The sequence below is a fragment of the Planococcus citri genome, chromosome 1, assembly GCF_950023065.1.
Source record: "Planococcus citri chromosome 1, ihPlaCitr1.1, whole genome shotgun sequence".
Lineage (NCBI taxonomy): Eukaryota > Metazoa > Arthropoda > Insecta > Hemiptera > Pseudococcidae > Planococcus > Planococcus citri.
In genome coordinates, this window is record NC_088677.1 from 30,349,060 (window position 1) to 30,376,731 (window position 27,672).

Genomic DNA, 27,672 nt, shown 5'->3' on the forward strand with positions numbered 1-27,672 from the left:
AAACCGTACTTATCGTTTACATTACACGAGCCAGGATCCATATAGGTACCTAGTTGTACAAATCAGAGCTTTCTAATACCGGCGATCATGTAAGATGTAAAACACCTTCATTAATCTTCTGTTAGGTTCAACGATTAAAACTGATGTGAGAAATGAACTTTGCATTTTCATTCGTTATAAACTCAATTAGTTCCGAGGTTAACTACATTCTTCGAGGGCCCCCCGATGATTTCAAGTCGATGAATCGAATACTCCTCAAACTGCTGCGTATATGAGTATTTTACTGCTAAATTTAATCGTCGTGATAGAACATTGCTCATATATTTTTCCAAAAGCTCCAGCCAGAATTTCGCAGAAAACTCGTTATAAATAGTGAATCAGCTGCGTTGAATTTCGTGCAAAATTATTTTTAAACCTTTGCGAATACTTTTAGTCATCACGAAACCGGATTCCAAGTAGAATTCCAGAGCTGTACGTAAGTCTTGGTGGTACTTAAGAATCACTGATTCATTTTTCAAAAACCATCATGTCAAAATATCCACATCCTCAATCAATGTAAGTGACCCGTCTGCGTCTGGTCCTAACAGACAAATCATTTTAAAATACATGTTAATTGTGGTAGGATTTGTTTTAAACGATCGAGTCTTTGATTCTTCGATGTATTTATCCTATCATTTCTAAAGGCTTATAATCGTAACGATTATTTGTATAAAAACTTTCGATCGAGTATACTCGTTCGATGATAACATCCATTACCGTAGAATGTTGATAGATCTATGGGTTATATTCACATTACTCCTTTGGTAAATAGAGTAAGTATAATTTTAATTATTTTTCCTCAATTTTTTAAGCTCTCCGGATATTTGAAGTAGGTTGTGCTAATAAAAAAAAAAGTCAGCTGCACAAAAGAATACAAATATTTACAGCTTTATTTCTAGGTTACCTGGATTAGCTACGGATTACTCATTAGTAAATTGTACGTAAAATGCAATCAATACTGCAATATGCAATTTTCACGCCTGAATAGGCACATTTCCTACGCGCATAATTCCGCATCGTGTAATGGAATATCTCACATTATTTACTCTTACTTATACCTAATGGGGAAATTTCAATCAAGGTTAAGTTTACAATGTGCATTATCTTCAGTACAGGTAACCGACTACTGCATTCGATAATAAAATAACTCGAACGGGAAAGGTGTTGACCCTAGGGTCAAAGTAGTAAGAATTAGCAAAACCAACTGTGTAAGTTCCTCATTCGCATCTTCAACATTTCAAACTCCCAGAAGAATATTTATCACGCCTACGAAACCTTAAATAGGCAAATATTCGAGCAAGCAGTACCATTCGTTTTGACATTCGTTCGTATACTCGTTCGTAGTCGTAATGATCATCATTAATCATCTCTTGTCTCAACAAATATATTTTTCTTTTATTTCTATAGTTTTGTCAAAAATCTTGAACGATTCGACCTTGGCCTATTTATAAACCCCAAAACGCAAATAAAACCTAAGGTGTACGTGTAATAAAACCAATATTTTTTCTGAAAAACGTTGCTTTTTTCACATTTAATATTTACATTTACAAAAAATAACCAAATTACAAACTTAAACGTTGAGTTTTTATTATCCTATCTGAAAATTATATTATATAAAAAAAAAGGACAAAATACAATTTAAGTCCCGAAAATTTCACGTTGACAAAAAAATTGATTAAACATTAAAACGTAGATACGTAAACAAAATAAAAATCAAACAACGAACAAATTATTAAATAAAACAACAAACTGGAAAAAACACCGTATATTTTGCGGAATTAATCGGCATCGATGATTGCGAAAATAATGATCAATGTCTAACGTTCAGTTTGCCTTCGCCGAATAACCAGAGACAGAACCTGTCGCAAACGTACGCTGCCACGAAATCCGCCGTCAAAGCTGCTAATATTATAAATCGGAACTGAAAACACAAAGATGAGGTTAAAGATTAATCGTAAGTAATATACTTACAACAGTGTAAAAACAAAAAAACTTGAAAAAGTTAAAATGCATCATCACCACTTCTTTTTAAAGATACCTATTTCACAATTTACACAATAATTTTTCTCTAAATATAGAACTTCAGAATGGCAGAAAACATATTTTTGTTTGGGAAAAAAATTATGAAAAAATTGAAAAATGATCATAAAACACAATTTTTTTCAAATGTTTCAATTTGAGGGAGAGTGGGAGAGAGGACGGTTTAAATTTATTCCAGCTAGAATTTTTTGAGGTCAAAATGATCCCATTTTCAAAGGGAACTAGAAAAAATGGGAGAAAAATCCAAATTTTGAAAGAAGAGAATAAATGAAAAATGAAAGAAACTGTGAAAAAAAAACATTGCTAGTGATTTTGGCAAAACAGTGAGGCTTTTTTAAATCAATTTTGGTAAAAAGCAGTGGCTTCTTTAACATAGACAAGAAACCGAAAATTTTTATATGTAGCAGTCTAGACCGAAAATAGGGCTTTTCAAAAATTTCGGCAAACAACGGGACTTCTGACAACTTTGACAAAAAAACAAGACTTCTTGACAATTTTGGCAAAAAACAGGATTTTTTTACATTTTGTCAGAGAACAGGATCTGTTTTCTGCAATTTTAGCAAAAAAGCGGGATTTTTTCTTTGACTATTGAGAGGTTTCATGAAAAAGGGGCCTTAGTAAATTTTTTAAAAAATTTTTCACTGATTTTTACAAGTTCAAACAAATTTTTTTTTCTATAAGCAAAAATTTTCCAAATCGTTTTTTTTTTCATGAAAAGAACACTTCAATATCATTGAATATGGTGGAATTAATTGTAAAAATCAGAAAAACAAAAAAATTGACTAAGGCTCATTTTCCATGGAATCCATCAATTGTCAAAAAAACACAATTTTTCAGACAACTGCGGCAAAAAGCGGAAATTGCTTGGAAATTTAGGTAAAAATTAAGGCATTTTGACAGTTTTAGCAAAAATTGGACTTTCTGACAATATTTTCAACAAAAATAGTACTTTTCTGGCAATTTTGACAATAATTCCATTTTTTCAAGAAATGACAATTTCAACTTTCTGACAATTTTGGCGAAAATGGGGTTTTCTGACAATTTTGATGAAGAAAAAAAATAAGACTTTTTTCTGAAGTTCCGGCAAAAATGTGACTTTTTGACAATTTTGACAAAACATGGGACTTTCTTTGGCAATTTTGGTAAAAAATAAAATTTTCCGACAATTTTGACAAAACATTGGATTTTTTTTAGTAATTTAAGCAAAAAATGAACTTTTTTGGTGATTTAAGCAGGAAAAGGACTTTTCTGTTTTTTTTTTTGGCAAAACACAAGACCTTCTATGGCAATTTAGGCAAAAAAACAAGAATCTTTACGCAATTTTGGGAAGAAAACAGGACTTTTTCAGCAAGTTTGGTAAAAAAAAAAAAAACAGGACTTTCTCAACAATTTTGACATAGCACACAAGTGGATAAGCAGGGCTTCTCTGAATTTTTTTTTCAATTTTCAAAAATTTGCCAAGTTTAAGAATGAACTTTACCACCGAAGATATAATAAGTTCGGTAAGAATAATTATCGAAATTTCAAAAAAATATTAAACACTGAAGTTCTGAGATCCGAAAAAAATTTATAAATGCCCCCTTCCCCTCCCTCTCTAGATCCCGAAATTGGGATGGAGGGTATACGGCTGGTTTTTCTCATATTCTTATGAAAAATCAGGCTACTTAAAAATCGAATAGCTCCAATAATAATTTAATTGAAGTCAAAAATTATCGGCTAAAATTATTATTTTCATATTCGGAGCTTACTTCGACATCAAATTCGACGATATCGAAACTTTTTGAAAAAGAAGGCGATATTCCAAGACACAGCATCATCACTAAACACGAGCTCATAAATAAAGTATACAGCAGCGCTTTATTTTCTGATAAGCTCTCCATGAACGGACGACCCTGAAAAAAAAACGTAACATGCACAATGAATATTCTGACTGAAATTTTTCATACGAGGGAAATATCTCAACTGACAGAAAATTATTTGAACCAGACTAAGATAAATCGGCAAAGCATACAAGAATAAATCAATGGCTAAAATTTCAGATGCTCAAGTGAACTTTTGATTTTCGGTGAATTTTTGAAAATCAAAGGGCCAAAAATGTCAAAAAAATCAAAATTTTATATGATTGATATTTTATCTAGAGAGATGAAATTCGGCATGTGCCCTGTTTTCGACCTTCTGAATTGAGCTATTCTGGAGCTCCCAGAAGATTTTTGAAAATTGAAATTTCCACAGAATTTTACCCATTGAGGTTGAAAAACTAAAATTTATCTACTTTATGAAAATTCTCGATTTTCAAAAACTGGCATAAAAACCAAATAACTGTTTTTAATCGACGCGGGGGGGGGCTCGAAAATACGACACATGGTAAATTTCAGCTTTCTAAATCAATTTGGTAAAATTTTCAATTCTTTCTCACTTTTGGACCTTTTTCAAAAATTCGCCAAAAATTTAAAAATGCACTTCTGCACTTGAAATTTTGTCTGATGTACATTTTTTGCACGCAATTTTTATTTATCTTTATCCAGTTGAAAAAATTTTCTGCCACTTGGGATGGCTCCCTTGTCGGCCATTCTAAAAAAATTGGTAACACTGCAATTTACCCTGTAGTTGATCGCAAATGTGATCACTTGTAAGGTAATCGATATGATATAAACGGTGCTATTGGTCACACTTGGTTCAAATTCTGATTCAGTTTCACTTTCTTCAGTAGTACTGAACGGACTAACTGGAGGTTTATCACTGCAAAATCAACATCATGCAATTAGTATTCTCTTCCCAATTGAACCAAATTACAACCAGAAATTACGTAACAATTACCTAGGAGGAGAGTATATACGCGATTGTCGTACCAAAAATACCAACGCAACGAAATGTACAGCGAATTGAGATAATACTGTGCTTATAGTATAAACATTAAATATATTCGGTAACGGTCTTTGAGGTGATAACGTCCTCAGCGGCTATAACAAACAAAACGAACATTTATCACAGACACAACCTGACTTCGGTAAAAAAAAACTGCGAAAATTACCTGGGACCTGGAAATGAATAAGAAACAAGCCGCCAAAAGTAAACCCTGCAACGTGGCTTGCGTATCGCTAAATTTAATCCCATCTATGTACAAGACTGATTGACCGTACGCGATAATAAGCGCATTCAAAGCTAAAATTTTGAACATCTGAAGCGTCGTTACCAAAGTACAACGACCTTGTTTGATTACATGGCAAACTGAAACGTAAAATTGCATTAATCGCACAGTCGTAAAATTTTTTATCAACACGACGAAGAGAATGTTCAACTTACTGCACTGAATCGAAGATAATTTACTGGTGAAAGGCGCTGCTATGCTGGCGTCTCCCAATTTTACTACTTTCGGCGCACCGTCGTCCATTTCTTTCAACATTTTTTTCAATTGTTCCTACGCAAATTAGACGTTTGTGTAAATTTTCACCCGATTTAAACGAATTTATGTAGGTGAATTGTATTTCGTTGAAATTCAAAACTAACCGATTTTTCAGCAGCACTTCTCGATGAACTAGACTTATGCTTCTCGGATCGGGCACTTAGCCTAGAATGTTCACTTTTTGATATATCCGGTTTAGGTTCCTTTTTAGGTTTCTCTTGTCGTTCCGGCGAATTTGGAATAAGTGCTACGCCTGCGTAAAAAAAAACACACATACATTGATTTAATTTTCTTCCACCAGTAAACAGAAAAAGGATAAAATAGAATAGTGAAATGATCACGTACCGACATCAGCATGTTTCAATGCGCCAACGTCATTGGTACCATCACCGCACATAAGAGTAACATAACCTAACGATTTTAACATCACAATCACAAATTCTTTTTGCTTAGGCGACACTCTCGCAAATACGGAGACATATTGGATCATGTTTTTCACCATCTTGGGGTAATTTTCGTTCACGTACATTAAACCCTGACGAGAAAATATTCGATTAATTGGATTATTACTTCGGCAAGAACTTGAGAATCAAGAACTTACGTCGCCTGTAACGCAGAGATCATAAGTTTCAGTCAGTTTATCACAATTTGTATGCTTTTCCAAAGGATACACTTCAGTTTCGTCAACGCTACGCCAAGCCCATTCGGAAGTCTTTTCGTTTATACAGGTCAGTATCAATATACCTCCTTTTTTCTGAGTGAACAGTAATTCTTTAGCAACATGGCACGCGGTGAGAGGATTATCTCCGGTAATCATAACAACCTGCAAAATTACTCAAAATTAATTAATATCGAAAAATAATCAGAATAACTTAATAATACCGAAAATAAGCACCATATGGGTTGAAACGAGTAATTCTTTGATGACTGCTTTTGAATCTGATTTCAGCGGACAAGATATGGTGATAAAGCCACTAAACTTCAGATCGGATTCTAAAACCGAACGGTCCAAATCTTTAACTTGCTGATGAGACAAACGTCCCATTTCTTTCCATCCGAGGGCCAAAACACGAGCTCCGCGTCGAGATAGGCCCAAATATACTTTATCGTAATTTTCATCGATGTTTATGAACTGCAAAGAAAACATTATATAGCTTATAGCGATTAATTAATCATCTAACGAGGGCGATAGAAAACCGAATAGGCTTACCATTGATTTCAATGTTTCCGGCGCTCCTTTAACGGTAGCTACGTAATGAGTTTCTGTTGAGCCAGGAGGAGTATATCCGGCCAAAACAGACATTCTTTTCAAAGTAGACGAGAAATGAAATCGATGGAAAATCTTCATGCCCGGGTATTTGCCACGTTTTGGGATAACTGCGTCACCTAGGGTTAAATTAAAAATATTAAATTGACGAATTCGTGGATCGTAGAAATGAATCGTCGAATGAATTGAATTACCCTTGGTTAAATTCCAATCAACAGCCGAAAGAGTAGCTTTTTCTAACGGATCTCCGACAATACCATCGTCCAGTTGTATCAAAGAGTGACACGTTGCTAGAACTTGAACACTTTCCGGCGGAGCCTCCGACACCGGTAACACAGCGTTTTTATTTTCTCTACAAAAAATTAACCAGATAAATAAGATGGTTTTTTTTTCAATTTTCGCGGATCAAAACTTCATTATCTTACCCAATCCCAGCAATTCCCTCGACAACGAGATTATTACTGGTCAAAGTGCCAGTTTTGTCGAAACAGCATACCTGGATTTTACCAGCGAAAGGTATGCGGAATGGTTCGGTGCAAAAAACATCTGCACAGAAAGAATTTCACATTTACACGAACATTTCATCATTATTACGGATTTCGATCAATCTAAACGAAACCAACTTACATAGTTTGGACAGCGAAATCAAAGATGAATTCACAGCGAGAGATAATTCGACAGGTAGCTCCGGAGGAACAACCGAAGTCAAAATAAGAATACATTCTAAAAATAATTTGTACCTATTTCTTTTCGGATCTTCGGTTCCTAAAAATGAAATTTCGAATTAATAACGCAAAAAATAATTTAAATAATACGTTTGCACTTCAATTGTCATACCTTTGATCCAAACATAGCTAGATGCAGCTACTGCGAAAATCAGTAAGAAGAGTATAAAAGCTAATGTTTCTAAATTATTCGCAGTCACTCTTTTAACACCGAATAAAATGGTCCTGAGTAATTTTCCTTGAGAAGTGCTGAATCCAGTACGTAAAACATACGCCACACATCCATTATCTTGAGCTGAAATATGAATCATCAAAAATTTAAATTTGATATTTTCAACGACAGAATGATAACGTGAGAACAAAACAAACCTCTTATTCCAGCCGATGTTTTACTAGGAGGAGTATGCTGAACGACTTTAGTACCACCAAAGAGTATATGTAGTTTTCCATCAGCTTCCAAATCAAGAACTTTATTTGGGTCAAAATTTTCTATCGGTTCTTTCATTTGAGGTACAGCTTCACCTGTACAAAGAGACATCGAAGATGAATGAAAAATATACCCTTACAATTACGAATAAGCTTAGGAAGATTTCAAAATACCAACCAGTTAACATGCTTTCATCTACTATACAAGGACCACGAATTAACAATAAATCACAGGGTACAGGATTATTATTATGAGATCTGCCAATTGACACGATATCTCCGGGGAACAGATGATCACTAAGTACGCTTTTCCATCTCTTATTGCGGTATACCTACGAATACATCTCAATTTTAAAACCACAGTTTTCGACCGCAAGTTCATAGATGGATAAAATCAACGTACTTGCATCGTATACGGTTTATTTCCCATATTTCGTATTTCAGCCATGTTTCGCATTTGTTGTTTAACCAGAGTACATTCGAATACTATCAACATCATGAGCGTGAACAACGAATAATACCAGTAACGATCCAAACACCATAAAACTACGCATAAAACTTGAAACACGAAGAAAGGTGCGGTAGCTCTTTCGATAAATAACTCCATAAATTCCGGTACGACCATATCCAGTCTAGAAAATACATATACGAACGAATGCAACACTCGTAAAAATATTAATTTCACCGTTGAGTTCGTTTTACTCACATATTGAGGCCGTATCTTTGATGAGCGTCGAACAGTTCGTCTTCTTCTACGTATCCTTTCCATTTCAAGTACTCGCCGAAACTATTCGATACAGGGAATTCCAAACTGCGGAAATTCTTACGATCCTCGCACCAAATGTACTTGGTTTTTTGAAACGTGAACCAAATCGCACCATCTCTAGATGCTTCGTGCTAAAGATTAGAAAAGAATCAAACGTTTATCGTTAGATTTAGCCTTTCCTACGTTTGTAGTTGGTAGATGCCTAGATTGAAACTTACAAAACAATGATTCAATTTTACTAGCTCAGAATGGCCATTGTTCGGAGTAGGAATCACTTTGACTATTTCTCCTTCGTAGGGATTTTTCACCTGAAACAGATACCAATAAATAAGTCTAGAAATTACTGGAATTGGAAACATGAAATTAGGCGGTTGATTTGATGCTTACTTTTCGACAAGAAAGGAAACATCGTATGTGTACAGACCAAAAACAACACAGACAGGCGAACACTTGAAGTGCAGCAAGAATAGCCACAATTAGTAGAAAGATTTCTCCGTATTTTTCATAATCATACACGTGTATACCGAAATACAAGGCTAAAATGTAGGACCCGACGAAAGGAAATATACCTCCGTGAAAGTAGAGCGGTAAGTTCTTATAGATAGTGACGGTGTCTACCAGTTCGTCTATGGCCATAATGTGGCAGTGAATTATTCTTATTCGATACTAGGAACTTGAAAACACTAAATCTTATTCATTCTCGAAACTAAATACAGCGACCGATGACTGATGAGATACGAGCGGATTATCAAATCAAAATTCGAAACCGAAATTTTCAACTTTCATTTAGCAACTGCGGTGATAAAATGTATACTTATTTGACGAATGCATTCTCCAGTGAATGCTTCAATTTTGGAAAAATTTAACGACGAACAATTCTTCAAAAAATTACCGCATGTCCGGGGATATTTTCGAATTTGCGAACCGATTTTATCTCAAAATTGAAAAATTCTTCAAAGTTTGGGTTGGCATAATCGATCGATAGTCGTATCGATAGATCGCTGAGCTGAAAATCGAGTTTGATAAGCTCGAATTTTTTTCAAAGACTTGATTGAAGACTGAAGTGTTTTTTTTCAGAATTTTTCTGTTTTTTCTTCTTTCACCATAAATTTAGCAAAAAAATGTTAATATCTCATAAAATTGCTATTCTGAAAAACAACTAAACTAAAAATATAATTTTCATTTGAGAAATTTTAGAAAAAATCAAAAAAGAACAAATTAAACAAACGTGAAAAATGAAGTAATTAGTAATTACCAATTACACGTATTTTTATTTTACAAAAATTTCGAAAAATAAAATAATTTTCAAGATCTCTTTCTCCACTCATATCTCCAGTTTTCATTGACTTTTCTATAAAAAAGCTACGAAACTTTCAAGTTCGGAATTCGAATCGAAGGATCAGTCCGACGGAGAAAGAATGGAGGCGAAAGAGAACTTAAGACAAGGCGATGGATGAGTGATGAATTGGAACTGGATTTTGAGAAATCATAGGAGAGTTTATGAGCCAAGGTGATAAAGTGAGACATGCAACTGATGCAACTAATAGCAACACAATTCAAATTTCAAAGCTCCAACGACACCTCACATTGTCGTTCTCACATCTAACGATGACCGAACAGGGCATTAATAAAATTGAAGTATATTTCATGCAACAAATTAATAAAATAATAAAACAACAACTCACGTTCAAAAAAAGTTCTAAATTTAATAGCACGACATTGACATGGAATTTCGAGGAAGTACAAAAAGAATCACAGCAATTCATGGAGCATCACAATTACAAAATAAACGATATAGATTGTTAACGATATAAATCTTATGAAAATCGAATAAAAAAACTCTTATGAATACAAAAAGCTAGATACATTTAGAAAAATGGAACACAAAATTTTCACCAATCACTACCATTAATGAAACGAAAAACATTTTTTTGTCCTGACATCGGAACAAATTTATTCCTATCGGGACTTTTATTACTCTTTATAAGAGCACCATAGGCGTCTTTTTTCGCATTAACATCGACCAAACTTAGAATTTTTTGACCTCTATTCAAATTGTTAGACGAAGCAGTAGCGTTCGATGTAGTCGACGGACTGACCGAATTCTGAAATCCAACAACATTCGATGAATTGGTAACTCCGGCAGAATTTGGTGGTTTATTGAACGAGGTCGATGGAGTGAGTGGATTTTGAGAAGATGTCGACGCTCCAGAGGTTGTAGCTCGAGGAAAATAGTTATCTAGGACATTGGCTGGAGCTAAAAAAAAAAAAAGATTTTAAAATGTAATATTTCACGATTGAAAAAAAATGATCGATTTTAATAATTTAGCTCACCTTTTTTGCCATCCTTTTTCTTCTGTTTTTTATTCACATAATTCTCTGGTTCTTTCACTTTAATAAACTCACCACCACATGTGGCACGATGATCATTCCACCATAAATCATTTGGCCCAGGGGCTCGATTAGTAGATCTCTTTACAGAACCAAAATACGGTGCTTTATGTTGACAAGGTCCGTTACATTTCCACCAATGAGTTTTATAATGTTTTACTTCTTCGTGGAAACTGTGGTAGACCTGAAATGACACGTATATGATGTGATGAAAAAACATTCAAAATTGATTAACAGGTGTTAAAACTCCAAGATCAACTCACTGTTATATGAGCTCCACTTTCATTATTAATTCTGTTCATGTGTTCGAGAAATCGAGGCCCATGACCATCTCGATCACGATCATTTCTCGTAACAAATAGAAACGCGTGGATCATTTCATGCTAAAAAAAAGAAAATATCTCAATTAATGACAAGCCACGAAATTTCCACTAAAATTAAACGTGGATGGAATTTTTCCTCACTAGCATCGTTTCAACCAAGTCTTTTCGAGGACGTAATTTTAAAAGGGGTTGACTTAGTCTTACGGAACAGAATCCAGCTCTTGGGCTATAACTACAAACACCTGCACATCTGTTTGTAAAAACAGCGCAATTAATCCAATGATTTGATTACTTTACAGCAATGATCACAAGAAACTTACTGCGTCATACGAGGACTCCATTTCACTTCAACACAATCAAGTTTGCCCCAAAAAAATCGTTCGTTGAAGGCAGCAAATAAAGCGTAAATATCTGGTGTTGGGTCAATCGTTTCCCAACTTGGATCCACGACTGTCATTCTTCTGTCATCATATTTCTTTTTATTTAATTGACTAGCCGGATCGGATAACTGAAATAGGTATAAAATAAATTCACTCGAAAGCTAGAGTTATACAGTAAATAAATTTTTCAATTTTGTACTTTTACAAACCTTCGAACTATTCGGTTTTGCAGGATCAGGAATCACAGGATCGTCATCAATGACAATTTCAGGTGCGAAGTCTTCTTGTGAAAGCTTAATAGCGAGAAAGAAATCTTCACTTTCGTGTTCATTATTTTTCACGGAACTACTCGTACTAGGATTATTTTGGTTCGATAATTTCAACGCTAAAGCAAAATCCGCGTCTTCATCATTCACTGGGATGGCTGCTCTACCGTTGATTTCTTCAGATAACTTTAATGCGAGTTGATAATCTTCGAGTTCTTTAGAAATAACCACCTTTTTCGGTATTGGGCTCCGATCATTCAGTTCAATGGGACGTTTACGATTGTCATAGAGGTTTCCAAACGGGACGTTGGGACGAGTTGAATTTGAAGGTCCGGGAATATCTCGAAAATTTCGAGCATGGTTCTGGCTGTCTTCTAGAGATAATTTCAACGCTAGTTCGAGATCTTTATCCATTTCATCGTTCGAACTGAAGCCTGTCATCATGATAAATCTTTGATGGTACTGAAGATAACGAGTTTCAACAAAGTGTTACGTGAAATGAAAGTGATCTGAAACAAATCAAAAGAATGCAGTTAGATGTAGTGCAAAGTAAACTAACTTATTTGATGCAAATATAAGTAGAATTTACAATGCATTACGAGTATGAAGAGTGACGTACCATTCCATGCGAGAGTGAACTGCAAAGCAGTAAATTCAATCAAAATTTGAACTAATTATTCAATTTTTATCTTACTCAATGATGCAACAATAAACTTCGGTCAAGTCAATAATAAATAACGATGAGAACCGGACTTTTCTCCAACGAGATCTTCAGTTTTTAAGCAAAAAATATATAGAAAATATCTATGTTCTCCTCATTCATCAATTTTTTCCTGTTTTGATTGGAATTTGAAATGAGGAATGATGATAATTTTCAGCCAATCGCAATGCAGGAAACGACTGTAAACAAAAGTGTTTCTGTTATCACTCAAATTGAAAAAATATTTTCAGTTTCTTTCTACCTATTTGTTCCGACTTTTTTCTTTTATTATACAATTATTAATCATTTGAGACTAGTTACGTTAGATTTTAATGAAATGGGTGATATTCATAGACACGTGATTACTCGATTACGATATCAACATAACTTGGGTTACAAGTCGATCAGAAAACTGTATCAACAGATGTATCCTGGCGAAAGAGTACCAGCAGTTTCTACCATTCGAAATATTATAGAAAAAGCCGAAGAATTGGACACTTATGAAGACTTACGACACTACAATAAAGGAAGAATGAAGGAAGATCAACACTTCGCCGTCATACAAGCTGTCATAGAACAACCAACCATCAGTATACGACAAATTGAAGCTACCTATAACGTACCAAAATCGTCAGCGATTAATATTTTAAAACGGTGAGCTAAAAATTAGCATCTTTTTTATTTTTTCATTCGTTATCACTTGTATCATTTGTTTCTTGTCGTATTTCAGATATGGATTCAAATCTTACAAATGTCACGATATACCTCACTATAGAGAACAACACATGGAAAACAGTCAAGATCACATGCATTTTTTAGCAGGCAACGCCACTGAAACTCCTGCAAAACCTCGAGCACCTAATAAGCAGAATGATAGAATATGGGCGTTGGAACATCCACGACTTATAAATAAGCTTCCTCGTAAAATCAACGGTACTCCCAAAGTCATCTCAAAACCGTCTCGAATTTCACCTATAGTGAAAAAAATAATCGACTCTACGTCGAAATGATACTCAAAAATGTTGGTTCAGCTCAGATATTTTTTGGAAAAGTTATTCGATAAGCGGATAAGCGCTTCGGCAAATTCTGTCTGATGCTGATCTCTATTCTCCGGTGTCATTTTGAAAATGAACTCGATCAATTTTGAAGTCGGTTTGTTCATTTTCCAACCACTTTAAACTTTTTCGGAACGAAGTGAACGATTCGTTCTTTATGGCTGTTTTAAATTACGATGTATTTTTGCTGTATTACCTACTTATTTTTAAAACATATGTTTATTGTTTAGGTTGAATTGTTTGTTTAAAAACCTCAAGAAGATACTGAAATAAGTAAAATTTTGAGTTTTGTTTCCTATTTTTTGTTTTCGTTTTTTCAACAAAGATACAAGATTTCATTCGTTCGTGTGTTCTAATGCATTATCAATATTGAACTGGTTTTGTTGACAAATAATTGATTAATAAAAGTGAATCTTGTGTTTGTTCTCTAATTGTGTATAATTTCTTATGAATAAGTAAGAAAGAACTAAGAAAGTAAGAAGTACAGGATTTCTACATTCTACGATTTTATGATTTATAAATCGTTCATAGAAACTCGTTTCACTAAAACTCCAGTGGTGTGCCTTCGAGGCTCGAACATGAATCTTCTGTATTTCTCAAAATTCAACCCATGCTTTTTCTCTGCACTTCGTAAATAATTGAATTTTTCAAAATTATTCAAAATGAATTTTTGAGTTTATTTTATTTTCCAATAATTTTCTAAAAAAATTAAATTTCTGTAAAATTCAAATTCAGATTTACGATTTACATGCTAGAGAGCGCTGCAATCAAATTTCTACTTTGTTTCTACTGATAAAAAATTGATAAAAAGTGGAGGATGATTTTTCATTTACGTAAACGTTTTTCGGTATTTCAAATTCAAATTTCGATTCAATTTTTGAGTAATTAGGTTTCATTTTCAAATTTATTGCTATTTTTGATCATACATACAAGATCTCCATTTCATTCTGATGGATAGTATTCCTATGGTAAATGGTCAACTATTGGAAATCATAGATGATGCTTGGAGGTCCGAAAAGCTTCCAAACGAAGATATTAGTGTACCTTTGAACGAGCTTCCAGATCCAGAAGCTGATACAGGAGATAACCATCTCACTATAAACCAACAAGAAAACCGTTGGACCGATCTAGCTCTCTCATCTTTGATCGCAGTGGATGAACAACGTACAACCAGACCCAATAATTAATAAACAACTATTTGTGAGTAATCATTCATCTGCGTACCATTTTCTTTGTCTGATTGTTCTCCGGAATCTAATTTTGATCGTTTCATTCTAGATAAACCTCTACCAATATGGAATTTCCTGAATTAGGCCAGCAATGCTCATTGCAAGATTGCAAACAACTAGATTTTCTCCCATTTACCTGCGCCAACTGTCAACAAATTTTTTGTAAAAATCATTACATCACCTCCGCTCACGACTGTAAATGTCTCAATGAATTCTTCAGAAAACCAGAACCAGTGAGTAAAAAACCGTACCAAATTCCCCCTTTACGTTTACGTATCTCAAAGTAATAATGAAATTCATTTCGCAGACTCAACCATCGGAATTTTTCACCTGCAATAAAGAAGATTGTAAAGACAGGAGTCCGATCGCTTTACCGTGTCCATTCTGTAAACAACATTTCTGCGTTTCTCATCGCCATCACGGATGCAAAGACGATCTCATGAACAGCGAAAGAAAAAAACTAGAAGTAGAAAAATGGAAGAAACCAAAAGAACAATACAGAGCAGCTCAAGAAAACTGTGACCGAAAAGTAGAAAAAGCATTACGAAAAGCCGAAACCACTCAGCTGCAACCGATGGCGCAGAAAATCCGTTTAATGAAAATTAAAGGCAAAGCTCTCGGTGATGGGAAAATACCCGCAGATAATCGTATATATTTTTCGGTACATCCACCAGCCACTGGTGAAAACTCTGATCTCAAACCTGCTCCTTTGTATACGTCGAAAGATTGGTCTGTTGGTCGAACCATCGATTTATTCTCGAAGAAGATGAAAGTACCTAATAAAAATAACGAACCGAATGAACCGAAGTTGAGATTGTTTAAACTTTCGGACGGTGCTTTAATCTCCAGCACTACGGATATCATCATGGCTAACTTGATCGACAAAAGTATTTTGAACGGAGATTCGCTTATTTTGAATTACGTCAGTGAAGAGGTTTTGAAAAGTGGCAGTTCGGATATTCCTGACGATCTTCTTCAGAAATATAAATCAGCTGCTGTTTAGTTTTCACGTTGGTTTCAAATTTTGTATGTATTTTTTTTTCATGTGGAATTCCATTTTGCTGTGTAAATGTTGAGTAAAAATTCGAATTCATTAATAAATTTTGTTTCCTTCGTAGCATGATTTTTTCTTTCAGAAAACTCGTTTTTGTTACTGAAAAGTGGTTGTACGTGAAATCCACCGAAGGCCTAGAAGATTTGAAGTGGATAATCGTAAATCTGAAGTTCGATCGAATTGATTTTCGGGATCAAAAAAAAGTCATGCGACCTATAAAAATGGGTTAAAATTTTGCAAGAAATTCAAATATTTAAATAAAAAATTTTTTTGTTCAATTTTGAAGTATTTCAAACTCAAAATTGAGCCGTCATTTTTGAAATCCTTGAAATAATTGTCGTATAACCAATTATTAAATTGGGTTAAAATTTCTCGAGATATTCAAATATCTCGTCGATATTTTTGAAGAATTTTGAGCCAAAAATTGGGTTACAATTTTGAGATTCTTAAAGACGGTACGTCTTATCAAAATATGTAGATTAAAAAATCAAATATTCCAACAATTTCTTGAAAAATTTAAAATTTTAACGAGTTTGTTTTTGTGCAATTTTGAAAATTTTTGTGGCCAAAATTGGGTCATAATTTTTGGGATTTCTGAAAATACCTGTGTTATACGATACGTCCCTCAAAATGGGCAAATTTCAAGAGAAATTTAGGCATTTCAACGAAAATGTTTTTCATCAATTTTGAGCCAAATTTTGGCAATAAAAAATTGTTATCCTTTCAAAGTGGTTTAAAATTTTAGCAGGAAATCAAAAAAACATTTTAAAAGCTTTTTGGAAGAATTTTGAACTTGAAATTGAGACACTTTTATTGAAAACTTCAAATATCAGGAATTTAGTAGGTAAGCAAAACGTCGTCCGTCTTATCAATTTTTTTATTCGGTGGGTAGTGGGTACATACAAATTATTCTCACGTTTTCCTCTATTTTTTAAAACAATTTTTCATACCTACTTTTTTTTTGGTATCCATATTCTTGAAATGTTTAGTTGATTTTCAGTTTAGGGCTGTAATTTTACAAAATCAAAAATTCTTTTTAAAAATTTCGATGAAAATTTTTGATTTTCTTCTCAAATTGTAATTCATTTCGATAGGCTGGCACTTTTTCAAAAACCGTGAAAAAAGTAATCCAATTTTGAGCTAAAAATTCTTCAAAAAAGCTCAAAAATATTTTTGTCAAAATATTTGAATTTCTCGCAAAATTTCAACCCATTTTGATAGTTTGTCACTTTTTTCAAAAATCACAAAATCTCATGACCCTATTTTGAGCCGAAAATCGTTCAAAATTTCCCAAAAATATTTTTGTCAAAATATTTGAATTTCTTGAAAAATTTCAACACATTTTGAATGAACGACTACGAAAATTCAAAATACGTCTTATCTGACATTTTAAACTCATACTACAGAAATCCAACTGAATTTCTTGCGCTGCAGAAATTCCAACCAACCAAGCTTTTTACCGATTGGACTGCAGATTATAGATGATTCTGTCACGTCCACCAATCTGTCGTAGAATCAATCCAAACACACTGCACACTTCAAAATCAACTCGAAATAAAAAACAAACGACATTTTTATAATTATGTATTTATGACATTTAATAATGGTACAAACCCAACGACATTCAATGCAAATACAATCACATTTTGCAAAACAACAAATAAAAATATAAAAGGTATACACCGCTAAATAATCAGATAGTATAATAATACATTTGATTCTTCGATTTTTCGTACATTTATAATTTGATGTATACCTTGATTTTTTTTCTTTTTTTTTTTTTAAATCAATTTTTATAAATGGCAACAATATAATACATGTCGGGGCAAAAACGAAAAATAAAACAACACCTATAACACACAAAACTAATATATAAGGTACTTTGTACTTTTTTATTATTGTACTTTGAGAAAATTACTAAAATGAACACTATTATGCTCAACAGAATTTTTCCACGTAAAGCATAAATCAATTCTACTCGTTTATTATGTATGTATTATGTTGTATTATTCACATACCAATCGAAATAAGGTAAAAAAAAAAATGGTTCAAAAAAATGTCATACAACGTCGCGTCAACCAGCACGATAAAAAAAAATGAAACCTTTATATTATTGGTACGACGATTTATGCTTTTCGGTGTTCAAATTATTTCACAAAATTTTTTTTTAACAACATGTTTGTTTCGTTTGAAAAACTAATTATGCGGTAATAACAACAAAGAAAAACAATATGTACAATTTTGCTAGTAAATATCTTGTTATTTAAATGCTTCCGGTTTACAAAAAAAAAAGTAAAAAAAAAAAAACGGTTTTAGACAACAATGTTTCTAAACAGTTATGTCACTGAAATTTTTTTATTTTTCATGCGTTATCGTTTAACCCCTTTCAAAAAGAAAAAAAAATTGGCGAAATAAAAACAATGACCAGTTACAAGATTTCTTACAAAGAAAAAAATAATAAAAACCTAAGCATACTAGATAAAACTTAGAACTAAAAACATAATAAGAAAAGCACTTTGCAAGCGATTCAAGATTTCTTTTTTGTAACGGTTACGGAGATACCATTTTTTGAAAATGGCAAAATGAAATATCACAAACGAAAATCACGTAAAATTATACAACATATAACGAATCGTTTGAATATCTAGATGAATCGATCATTATTAAAGTTATAGATTAACAACCTCAGGTAACTACAAGTATTTATTTTAACCAGTATCTATTGTAAGTTTAAATTAATGGTAACTGATAATACAATCAATTTTTCGAGTTGCCTTTCTCCATTTTTTTACATTTTAAAATCCCTACGCGTATTACTTATATTTTTTCGAATAAATATTTATTGCATCGTGGATTTTACCAACGTTTACTGCTTTAAGAGATATTATTACTTATAATTTTTTTTCATCTTGGATCATTAAATGCTCATTGAGCTAGTTTTATACGAAGGTATTCAATTTGAATTCACATCTCCATCTTAATTCGATTAGATATTTTTAAAAAAGATCAATTTTCATTGTCTAATTGGACCCATCGTATCGAAAAATGCAATTGCCAATTAGCTTTTTTTGTGAAAAAATTGTTTCCAAATCTCAAAAATCACCTTTAAATTGAACAATGTATCAGTGAAAATTCATGTTTTTTTTTCAAAAATTTTGATTTTATTCTACTTGAGCAATGTAGATTATTCGATGGTGCCCCCTCCCAAGTTGACAAGAATGAATTTGGAAATTGTGATTTCGAGTAGGTACGTTAGATCACGAGAAAAATGTCAAAAACTTTTGTAAAATAGCACGACGTTCCTCCTGCCACACCATTAAAAAAATCATAATTATCACGAATTTCAACTACCAAAAAAAATCAAAAATATTAGAAAATAACAACTGAACTTTTTAGATTTATGGTTTCTCGAAATTCGTTTAAAATAAAAATTTTCAACTGTTTCAAAAAAATATGTTTCTGATTATTCTTTTTTTTCATTTTTGATGACTAAAAAAATTCATACCTATTAACATTTGACCAGATTTTTTTTTCAATTTTAAAAACCAAAATGTGTTTTTTGCTGAAAAAATCGTGATACGATAGCAAATGATTTTTAATATTTTAATTTTAATTGTATAAAGGGTGTCCTAAAACGACTATCGATTGCCTCGAGAATTTGGAGGAACCTTATTCTATTTATTGGAGGATGAAGTGAGTAAAAAGAACGACGAATTTTAAGAATCTAAACCGATTTTGCGGTTAAAAAGAGGGGGAGGGAAAGGGAAGAGGTCCAGGGGACTGACTGGTAATATGTTGAAAATTGTTTTGAGAAAAATCCCTCGATATTCTTCAATTAGATGGCATTGAGACCAGGAAAAAAATGATTACATCTATGATCTCCTTGGACAATAAAAATAAAATCTTTTATCCAAAAAACCAATCAAATTAATAATTAACATTTTTGCAATTTCTATCAAATTTCAAAATTTTTTCATACAAGTAAATAAAGAAGCAGAAAACGTGTAGTAAAATACCAAACCCACGCCAGTTTACACACTTCAAACGATTCGTTAATTTAAAAAGAAAAAAAAATACTATGAAATTAATTTTTACGCGTAGTTTTTACGCTGTTTTACATAACAGACTAACCTGCTGGGCAGAATACATGCATTATATGCATCGTTTGCCAAAACAAAACGAAAAAAAAAATGAAAAAAAAAACAATTTAAAAAAAAAAGAAAAACAAACAAGCGCAATATGCATTGAGAAAATTAACAAAAGAAAAGAGAAAAAACTTTACAAGCTACTAAAAATTAAAAAGCGTTTTGAACGAATATTATAACGAAATAATCACAAAACATAAAACTAATAAAACTTAATATCTACTCAAAATCTCTATATAGATTAAGTGACATAACATTTATATGACATGTACACATTGTTGACCACAACGTAACTAAAAATTAGAAAAAAAAAAAAAACGAGACACGTTAACGTTATAATTAAAAATAATAATCGTTAGCATATAATTTATGTAGTTTGATAATACGTTCATCTTTCTTTCAAAATTCATTATGTGTGTATTTTTGTACTCTTGTAGTATAGTAAACATTCTCTAAACGTTGCGAATTGTTTCGGTTTCAACTCGTCTTCGTATCACCTCCGATCAATCTCCAGAATACCGTTAAACTACAAAAAAAATTAACACCAAAGTTTAAACGGATTTGGGATCAACGGGGTGGCCTGGCTGTAGTAAAAAATCGCATAGCCTTTCGATACAGATGAGGGAAAAAACTCGAACAAATCGCACGTTTAGAGATGTAAGCTCGATTAACGAAAAATAAAATGAAAATACGTAAAACGAAACGAAACGAAAAATAAAATTAATCAATAAGTTAAAAATTCTATTACAGAGAGAGAAAAAAAACGAAAACAATGTAGAAGGTAATTAAAAATCTATGGTAAGTGAAAAATAATGCCCGTAGTTTATATTTTTATTAACGCACTTCTTCGTTTCGAGAAAAATTATTTATCACCGTGCATTATTAATTTTTTTTAACTAATTTAAATTAATCGATTATTATAACCTGCCTAGATTCCTGAGATTCCCGATTTCACGATACAAATCGATAAAAATCCATGATTTTTCGCACTCTAAATTAAATAAAATAAATTATATCACAGATTAAAATGCATTTGTAAAGCATCGGGATGTGCAGGTGGGTTTTTTTTCTTCGTAATTGACAAGTCATTCGTTGATGATCAATCGATATTTTTAAATTATAAATAAGCATCATACAAACGAGTAGTTTTGTTTCAAAGAGATACAATAGTATACGATAGAAGCACGTTAATAAGTTGTTGGGAAAAAAATGGACGGTTTTACGTAATTAATTAAAACTGACTATTGAATTTACTTACGGAGTAAAATGAGCATAACACGGTCGGTTCGTAAAAGAACATAGTAATTAAATTATAATATTATATAGTAAAATACAAAGAATAAAACATTAACATACATCACACATATAAATACAAGGTATATCAACGCTCGTCGCTGGAATATAATCCCCAATCTAGGTGTAATAATAATCCCGTTTAATTAAAAAAATTCAAATTTTCGTATACGCAGGCGATTGATACACCTTGCAAAACGCTTAAAACACAAAAATGATAAACATATGTAGAAAAAAAAAACAGAAATACATATAAACCTATAATTAAAACAAATACCCAGCTAGAACACTTAAAAAGCTTACTTATAATTAGAAATACCAACACTATATTAAAAATTAAATTTTTACTTAGCGCTAACGAAGAAAAAAAAAAAGAAGTTGTACTTTGTTTACATACCAAACTAAGGTTTCATCGTAAAATTCGTGTAAATCGACATCTTGCTTTCTTTTTTTTTTTTTTTTTAATTCAACAAAACCTAGAAACAGAGAACCGAATGAAAATATACATTTCAATTCGGAATTTAAAAAAAACGAAAAGAAAAAAAAAGAGAAAAAACATCAAAAAATCCCACAGATAGAACACAGAAATTTCAATTAAATATATACAAAATGTATAAAAAAAATTTATATATAATTTGATATGACATTTATGTTATTTTTTTAATATTTTTTATATAGGTGTAAATCCCTTTCAGCCCCTAAAAAATTTACGTGGTCCAGGCGGGTTAATTTAGCCTCGCGATATGCCCCAAGGTACGCTCGCGTCGGTCACTTGTACACATAAGTTGGAATATTTTTAAGCAATCTACCATTTATAAAACTTCAATGTAATAATTCATTCGCGTATCTTAATCTCTTACTTTACCTATCTACATATACAGAAGATTCAGCGAGGAACTTTTTACACTCTATCGATGATGAGGAATATAAAACTACATGTAATTCAATTGGCTACTACGTAAACTGTTGGAGAGACAATGAAACGATAAAACTGGCTGCAAAATGAATATTGTAAGACGACGTAAGACTACTACATTTAAAAATTATAAAACATAGAACATCGATACACGTAAGTAAAAATAAAAATCGCACATATAAAAAGAAAAAAAACGCCGCGAATTATTTAAAACAAAAGAGAAATTAAATATTATTATGTACACAAAAAATCATATAGAGGTAGGTTCAAATTTGTACTATAGATTTCATTTGACTTAATTTCATGTACATTCTGTCGTACAAACCCTGAGAAGAGTGATGTAAAAATCTATATATATTTTATAATATTACTCTTAGCAAATACAACATTGAGGAGAAAAAAACAGCAGAACGACAAATCGTCTGAAATAAAATTGCGTCTATAGGAAAGTGATAGAGAGAAAGAGACAGAGAGAGAGAAATATGAAAACAGTTCGATACTAGTAAAACACGATAAAAAAAAAAGGTTCTGCGAGAATGGAGGAAAAGAAAAAAATGTAGGTAGGTATAGTATTTTTATAAAACTAAATAACTTCAACTGCGACACAGCGCGATGTAGTTACGGCAGTCAAAATCCCTGAGATAATTGCCTTTAAGTTTTATGTAAATGAGGTAAAAACAACGAACATACACGACTAACGATTAACTATTAATTAAATATAACGAACAAACAAACAGACGATAGAGGGGCGAATAACGATAAACCTATTAACATCGATACCTATTTATAAAAACAACAATAATGTACAGCGAGCAATAACATAAAACAAATGCTTTGATTTACACAGTAACGTTCGGATTTTCATTTCGTATTTTTTTTTTTTTCAACTAGAGTTAAATGTCGCCTCTTCTCTTCGGACAAATATATAGGCCTACATTCGAGTGTGGTTACACCTTAATTTTTTATAATAAATTCCACACACACGCAGACACACACATGCACACATATGGGGTAAGAAATCATTAATGGAATGCGAACGTACAACAAACATTACGAAAAAAAAAATACTGATATACTTGTAGTAGAGTAAATTTAAACGCGTGTAAAAAGTTCCTCCCACACTGAACAACAGAGCAACAGAGCAATCAAATTGCATCTGGAATTTTCAAACTGCGACGATGATGCGGCGGAATCGGCTAATTTACAACACAAAAGTCAACCGAAAAATGTAAAATTAAATACAATACAAATAATAAAAACACGACAAGAAGCTAAAACTAAAGAGAAAAAAAAATCATATTGCAAACAAAAAATTGTGATTTTATGTTGCTGTAAAGGTAATCGCAACCAACTCATGATACATTACACAGCCCAACACACAGAAATCGTGGTTAGTTACAATTTTATTGTATTCAGAAACGAAAAAAAAAGGGTAGGTAAAAGAAAAGAAAAAACATAATCGAACGAAAATAAAAACTCAACACAATAACAAAACTTTTTTCACATACGGTCACCTTGCAAAATTTTTTTCTGTGTTAAACACAAAATCATCAAAGACAGAAATAAAATTTAAAAAAAAAACAAACAAACGATAACAAATCGTGATTATGTTTAAAAAGGTGTAACTATACTGCTTTGTCATCGACATTCAATAATTCATCGCACATAGAAATAAATTAACGAAAAAAAACCACACACAATACGTTATATGTCCACCATTTTCAAGTACCTTACGTATTTAGAAAAAAAAAAAAAAAAGAAAATTACAACAAATCGAAGATTATATGGCACCTATATACTTTTTCCCCTTCTTGAATTATTTTTTGTTTCATCATGATATTCATAGAGTGCTCGACGAATATTTTGTCATTTTACCAAATCTCTTTTACAGTTTTGTCAACATATTTGCACGCGAAAGATTAAAATTAAACAGAGGTAGAAACAGATGGAACTGAAAAAAAGAAAGAAAACAACTAAAGGAAGAAAAAAAAACAAAAAAAAATAATTAACGGAATAAAATATCAACGATTCGAAAAAAAACGTCCGATTTTACAGACGTACGAAAATGGAATAGGATGTTCAAGTTTTTTTTAAAAACCGTCATAAAAAAATTTACACATATGAGAAAAAAAAATAAGTAAAAAATAATTAAAGAATAGCACGTTTTAGTCAAACAACTTATCGACGATAAAAAAAACAGTCAACGCGCTCTTCTTACTAGTCGAACGAAATTTTTAGGTATTATACACATAATTTAAAAAAACAAAAGAAAAAAAAATGAAAACAATACATCATATTATGATAAAACAACGAATTACATACTAGGAGAAGAAATGACTAGTAGTGACAGGAACCGACGAACAATGTAGTGGCTCTCTCCCCTTGAGATGGTATTCGCCGATGCACCGTCACTAATGGAGCAACGGGGAGAACTAAGACTGTATTTTGACTATCCTGTTCTGCATCCACGCATCGTGTTCAGCTATTTCAAAATTTACATTATTTTTTTGGCCTTTACTTTGAGAAAAACGGACCATGTACGAGTGTAATCGACGTATATAAATTTATATGAAAAAAAATATTTTCAACAACAATAATAACAACGAAAAATTAAAATACAATCACAGATCGCCGAAATATCATCGCTCGTAGGGTTTTTTAACCACTTTCAATACCGCAACGATGAACGTTCATTCTCAATTACGAAATTAAAAACTACTGAAAGCATTGTTACAATATAAACTCACTATTAATGAGACTGTGGAATTTCATACTAATAAGTTGACTGTTTCTTTTTATTAAAAAAAATATTGAAATAGGCGATCGTACGGATTTGAAAAAAAAAAACTCGAAATGAAAAGGTCGGATTTGAGGTAGATTGAGCACTTCCCTCTTCCTTTTCTGGTAATAGAAAATCGTTCTCATGTTCAAATTGAAATAACGTAGCTGCCAAAAGTGAACTCGAATTTAAAACTCACAATTTTGAAACAAATGAATTTCTGAATCCAAACCCGAAATGAGGGAGATCTTTTGTGTAGCATCTACTTTTTTTAGTCTTTTACAAAATTTAGTTAGGAATTATTCAAGTTCAGAATTAGAAAAAATTTAATAGAATTTTTTTTTTGAAAATTAGTTTTTTTTTCAAACTTGAAAAACTAATCTTTAATTTTTGAAATTATTTCAAAATGCAAAAAATTTTCAAATGGACCTAAAAAGGGGCCCTGACTGTCATAAAACCACACTCTAAAAAATTTCGTTAGAGTGGATTTCGAAACATGAATTATTATTAATGACAGATTTACATTTTTGAAGCAATTCAAAATGAAAAACTTGCCCCATAAACTGTGGGGAGGGAGAGGGTGTGTCAAAAGCTGAATTTTGATAAATCTCAGAATGAATTCTGACAGGCGAATAATTGTAATTACCAATTTAATTTTTCGAAATGATTCAACAACTCGTGAAAATCTCACCAGTGAGGAGGAGGGAGGTCAGTAGGGATCATAAATGGAGAAAAGTAAACCCAAATTCTCAAAAAAGTTGAAAATTTCGAAGCAGATACCAAAAAGTAAATTTTTGAGATCCTTGATCACAAAATTAAAAATAGTTTAGCCTTCGAAGACAAAACGTGCTTCTGAAGGAGGTACACAAAACCCAGAGGAACATCAAGTTCAAAAAAATTATAAATACTTCGATATCCGCGTGACAATTTTCAGATTTTGAGTTTTAGACTTCCCCTCTCCCATCAACCATTTTCACTCCAAATTCTTCTTCAATCTCGTAAGATCGCGTATCATTTAAATATATGATTGATTTTTAAAACCTGTTGAATTTCAAAGGACTAATTTGAGCTGAATTTAAATATCTATGAATTCAAATTTTTTGAGGAGAAAATTTCGCTATTTCTGATGAGGCGACGATTTAAAAAAAAGTATAATTTTCAACAACGCAATTTCCCTCCCTCTATCTGAAACACCACACCGTATTTCCTAATCGAATAAAAAAAAAAACAAAATTAGTAAAGCCAAAAAATATACATAAAAAAAAGTAACATAAATTGAGATCAATGATTGAAAATTCATTCGTACCATTCATCGTTTTGGCATTCAAAGTGGAAAAATCGAGCGATTTCAAATGCAAATGCACACGTCGTACACAAACGCACATGATTATTATGTGATATGGTTCAAGCCATCGAAAGTATCCTTTTTTTTTCGTACCCTCGCATACGAATTAAAACGGCGTTTTAAATAATTAAATTAAAACCACCATCGGCTTAAGTATCGAACTGTTCACAGCTACAACAACAACTGGTAAAACATAATGAGTCTGTATGAGAGGAACCAAAAAAAAACAGGATGCATCGCCTTATAGTAGGCAACTTTCGATAGTTTAAACCAAATTATTATGTATATGCTGAGGTATGAATTGTTTTTTTAACATATATAACAAAGAGAGCTGTAATAACGGTTATCGAGCGAGAGTAAAATGATACTTCGTTTTGAAAAAAAAAAAATACCGAAGGGGGATCGCCCCTTGAAATCATTTCACTCGCACCGTACAATAAAAATTATCAACAGAATAAAAAAAAATTTCTGAAAAAGTAGTAATTAAAACACTGTAAAAAAAATAAAATAAAATAAACAAAATAATTAAATAACTAAATAGAAAACAAAGAGATAGAAGAAAAGTAAAATATTTGTACTATAGAGGTAGTTACTGGTATTTTGGTGAAACTATTGATTATGATTTTGTACTTGGCCTTGTTGCAAAGCCTTTAAACTGAGCTCTGTTTTATGTTCGCGCGCGATATGCCTACGAACGGTGTTATTTCTTGTGAATGTTCGCGAGCAGAAAGGACAAGGTACTCGAATGCCTTGGTGGCGTTGCCTGATATGAGCTCGTAAATTCGTTTCGTATCCGTATAAACGTTCGCAAAATGGACATTGCAGCTTTTTACCTGCAACAACACGACGTCCAAATTATATAATTATAGTACATACTATTCGTAGTCGTTTATTAATGCAAAATATACGTAAATATTATCTGAGTAAAGTTACATAGATCTCCCCCATTCCTATATTATAATGACATCCGTTTTTGGGCCTTTGAATTCGAGCAATTCGAGAGTTCGAAGCTCTGTTTCAGAAGAGTTTGTTTTTTCGATACAAGAATGTCCCAAATTGCAACAATAAGCTTGAATTCGAATGAAACTATGAGGCTCAAGAGATCTATACCTGCAGGCTGCAATAATTTT

The 27,672-nt window shown here is 32.2% G+C and overlaps 6 protein-coding genes across 9 annotated transcripts in view; 3 read left to right on the plus strand and 3 right to left on the minus strand.

Moving 5' to 3' along the window:
• Positions 1-1,539: 1,539 nt before the first annotated feature.
• Positions 1,540-9,628, minus strand: LOC135831283 (endoplasmic reticulum transmembrane helix translocase). Its single transcript, XM_065343655.1, has 21 exons — positions 9,054-9,628; positions 8,885-8,974; positions 8,607-8,797; positions 8,304-8,532; positions 8,079-8,232; positions 7,844-7,996; positions 7,587-7,769; positions 7,377-7,514; positions 7,175-7,295; positions 6,944-7,101; positions 6,693-6,868; positions 6,378-6,614; positions 6,084-6,305; positions 5,828-6,017; positions 5,587-5,735; positions 5,383-5,497; positions 5,111-5,307; positions 4,897-5,039; positions 4,680-4,818; positions 3,828-3,971; positions 1,540-1,960 (listed from the first exon to the last, which is right to left on the minus strand). Exons 1-21 carry the CDS (start codon positions 9,300-9,302, stop codon positions 1,850-1,852), a joined length of 3,489 nt encoding a protein of 1,162 aa, XP_065199727.1. The 5' UTR covers positions 9,303-9,628; the 3' UTR covers positions 1,540-1,849.
• A 719-nt stretch (positions 9,629-10,347) lies between these two features.
• Positions 10,348-12,835, minus strand: mh (maternal haploid). Its single transcript, XM_065343656.1, has 7 exons — positions 12,646-12,835; positions 11,970-12,535; positions 11,701-11,888; positions 11,522-11,630; positions 11,321-11,440; positions 11,001-11,241; positions 10,348-10,923 (listed from the first exon to the last, which is right to left on the minus strand). Exons 2-7 carry the CDS (start codon positions 12,468-12,470, stop codon positions 10,559-10,561), a joined length of 1,524 nt encoding a protein of 507 aa, XP_065199728.1. The 5' UTR covers positions 12,471-12,535; positions 12,646-12,835; the 3' UTR covers positions 10,348-10,558.
• Positions 12,836-12,929: 94 nt separating this feature from the next.
• LOC135831286 (uncharacterized) lies at positions 12,930-14,212 on the plus strand. The gene is made up of 2 exons (XM_065343658.1): positions 12,930-13,380; positions 13,457-14,212. The coding sequence occupies exons 1-2, from the start codon at positions 13,064-13,066 to the stop codon at positions 13,734-13,736; spliced, it is 597 nt and encodes a 198-aa protein (XP_065199730.1). The 5' UTR covers positions 12,930-13,063; the 3' UTR covers positions 13,737-14,212.
• Positions 14,213-14,579: 367 nt separating this feature from the next.
• On the plus strand, positions 14,580-14,981 carry LOC135831287 (anaphase-promoting complex subunit 13). Its single transcript, XM_065343659.1, has one exon. The coding sequence runs from the start codon at positions 14,732-14,734 to the stop codon at positions 14,966-14,968; it is 237 nt and encodes a 78-aa protein (XP_065199731.1). The 5' UTR covers positions 14,580-14,731; the 3' UTR covers positions 14,969-14,981.
• A 94-nt stretch (positions 14,982-15,075) lies between these two features.
• On the plus strand, positions 15,076-16,127 carry LOC135831285 (AN1-type zinc finger protein 1-like). Its single transcript, XM_065343657.1, has 2 exons — positions 15,076-15,243; positions 15,318-16,127. The coding sequence occupies exons 1-2, from the start codon at positions 15,076-15,078 to the stop codon at positions 16,011-16,013; spliced, it is 864 nt and encodes a 287-aa protein (XP_065199729.1). The 3' UTR covers positions 16,014-16,127.
• Positions 16,128-17,631: 1,504 nt separating this feature from the next.
• chinmo (Chronologically inappropriate morphogenesis) overlaps positions 17,632-27,672 on the minus strand; it is a 50,289-nt gene continuing 40,248 nt past the window's right edge. For all 4 annotated transcript variants that reach the window (XM_065343660.1, XM_065343662.1, XM_065343661.1 and 1 more), the window contains exon 6: positions 17,632-27,375. In XM_065343660.1, coding sequence (XP_065199732.1) covers positions 27,152-27,375 — 224 coding nt within the window. In that variant the 3' untranslated portion in view covers positions 17,632-27,151. The remainder of the gene's footprint in view (positions 27,376-27,672) is intronic.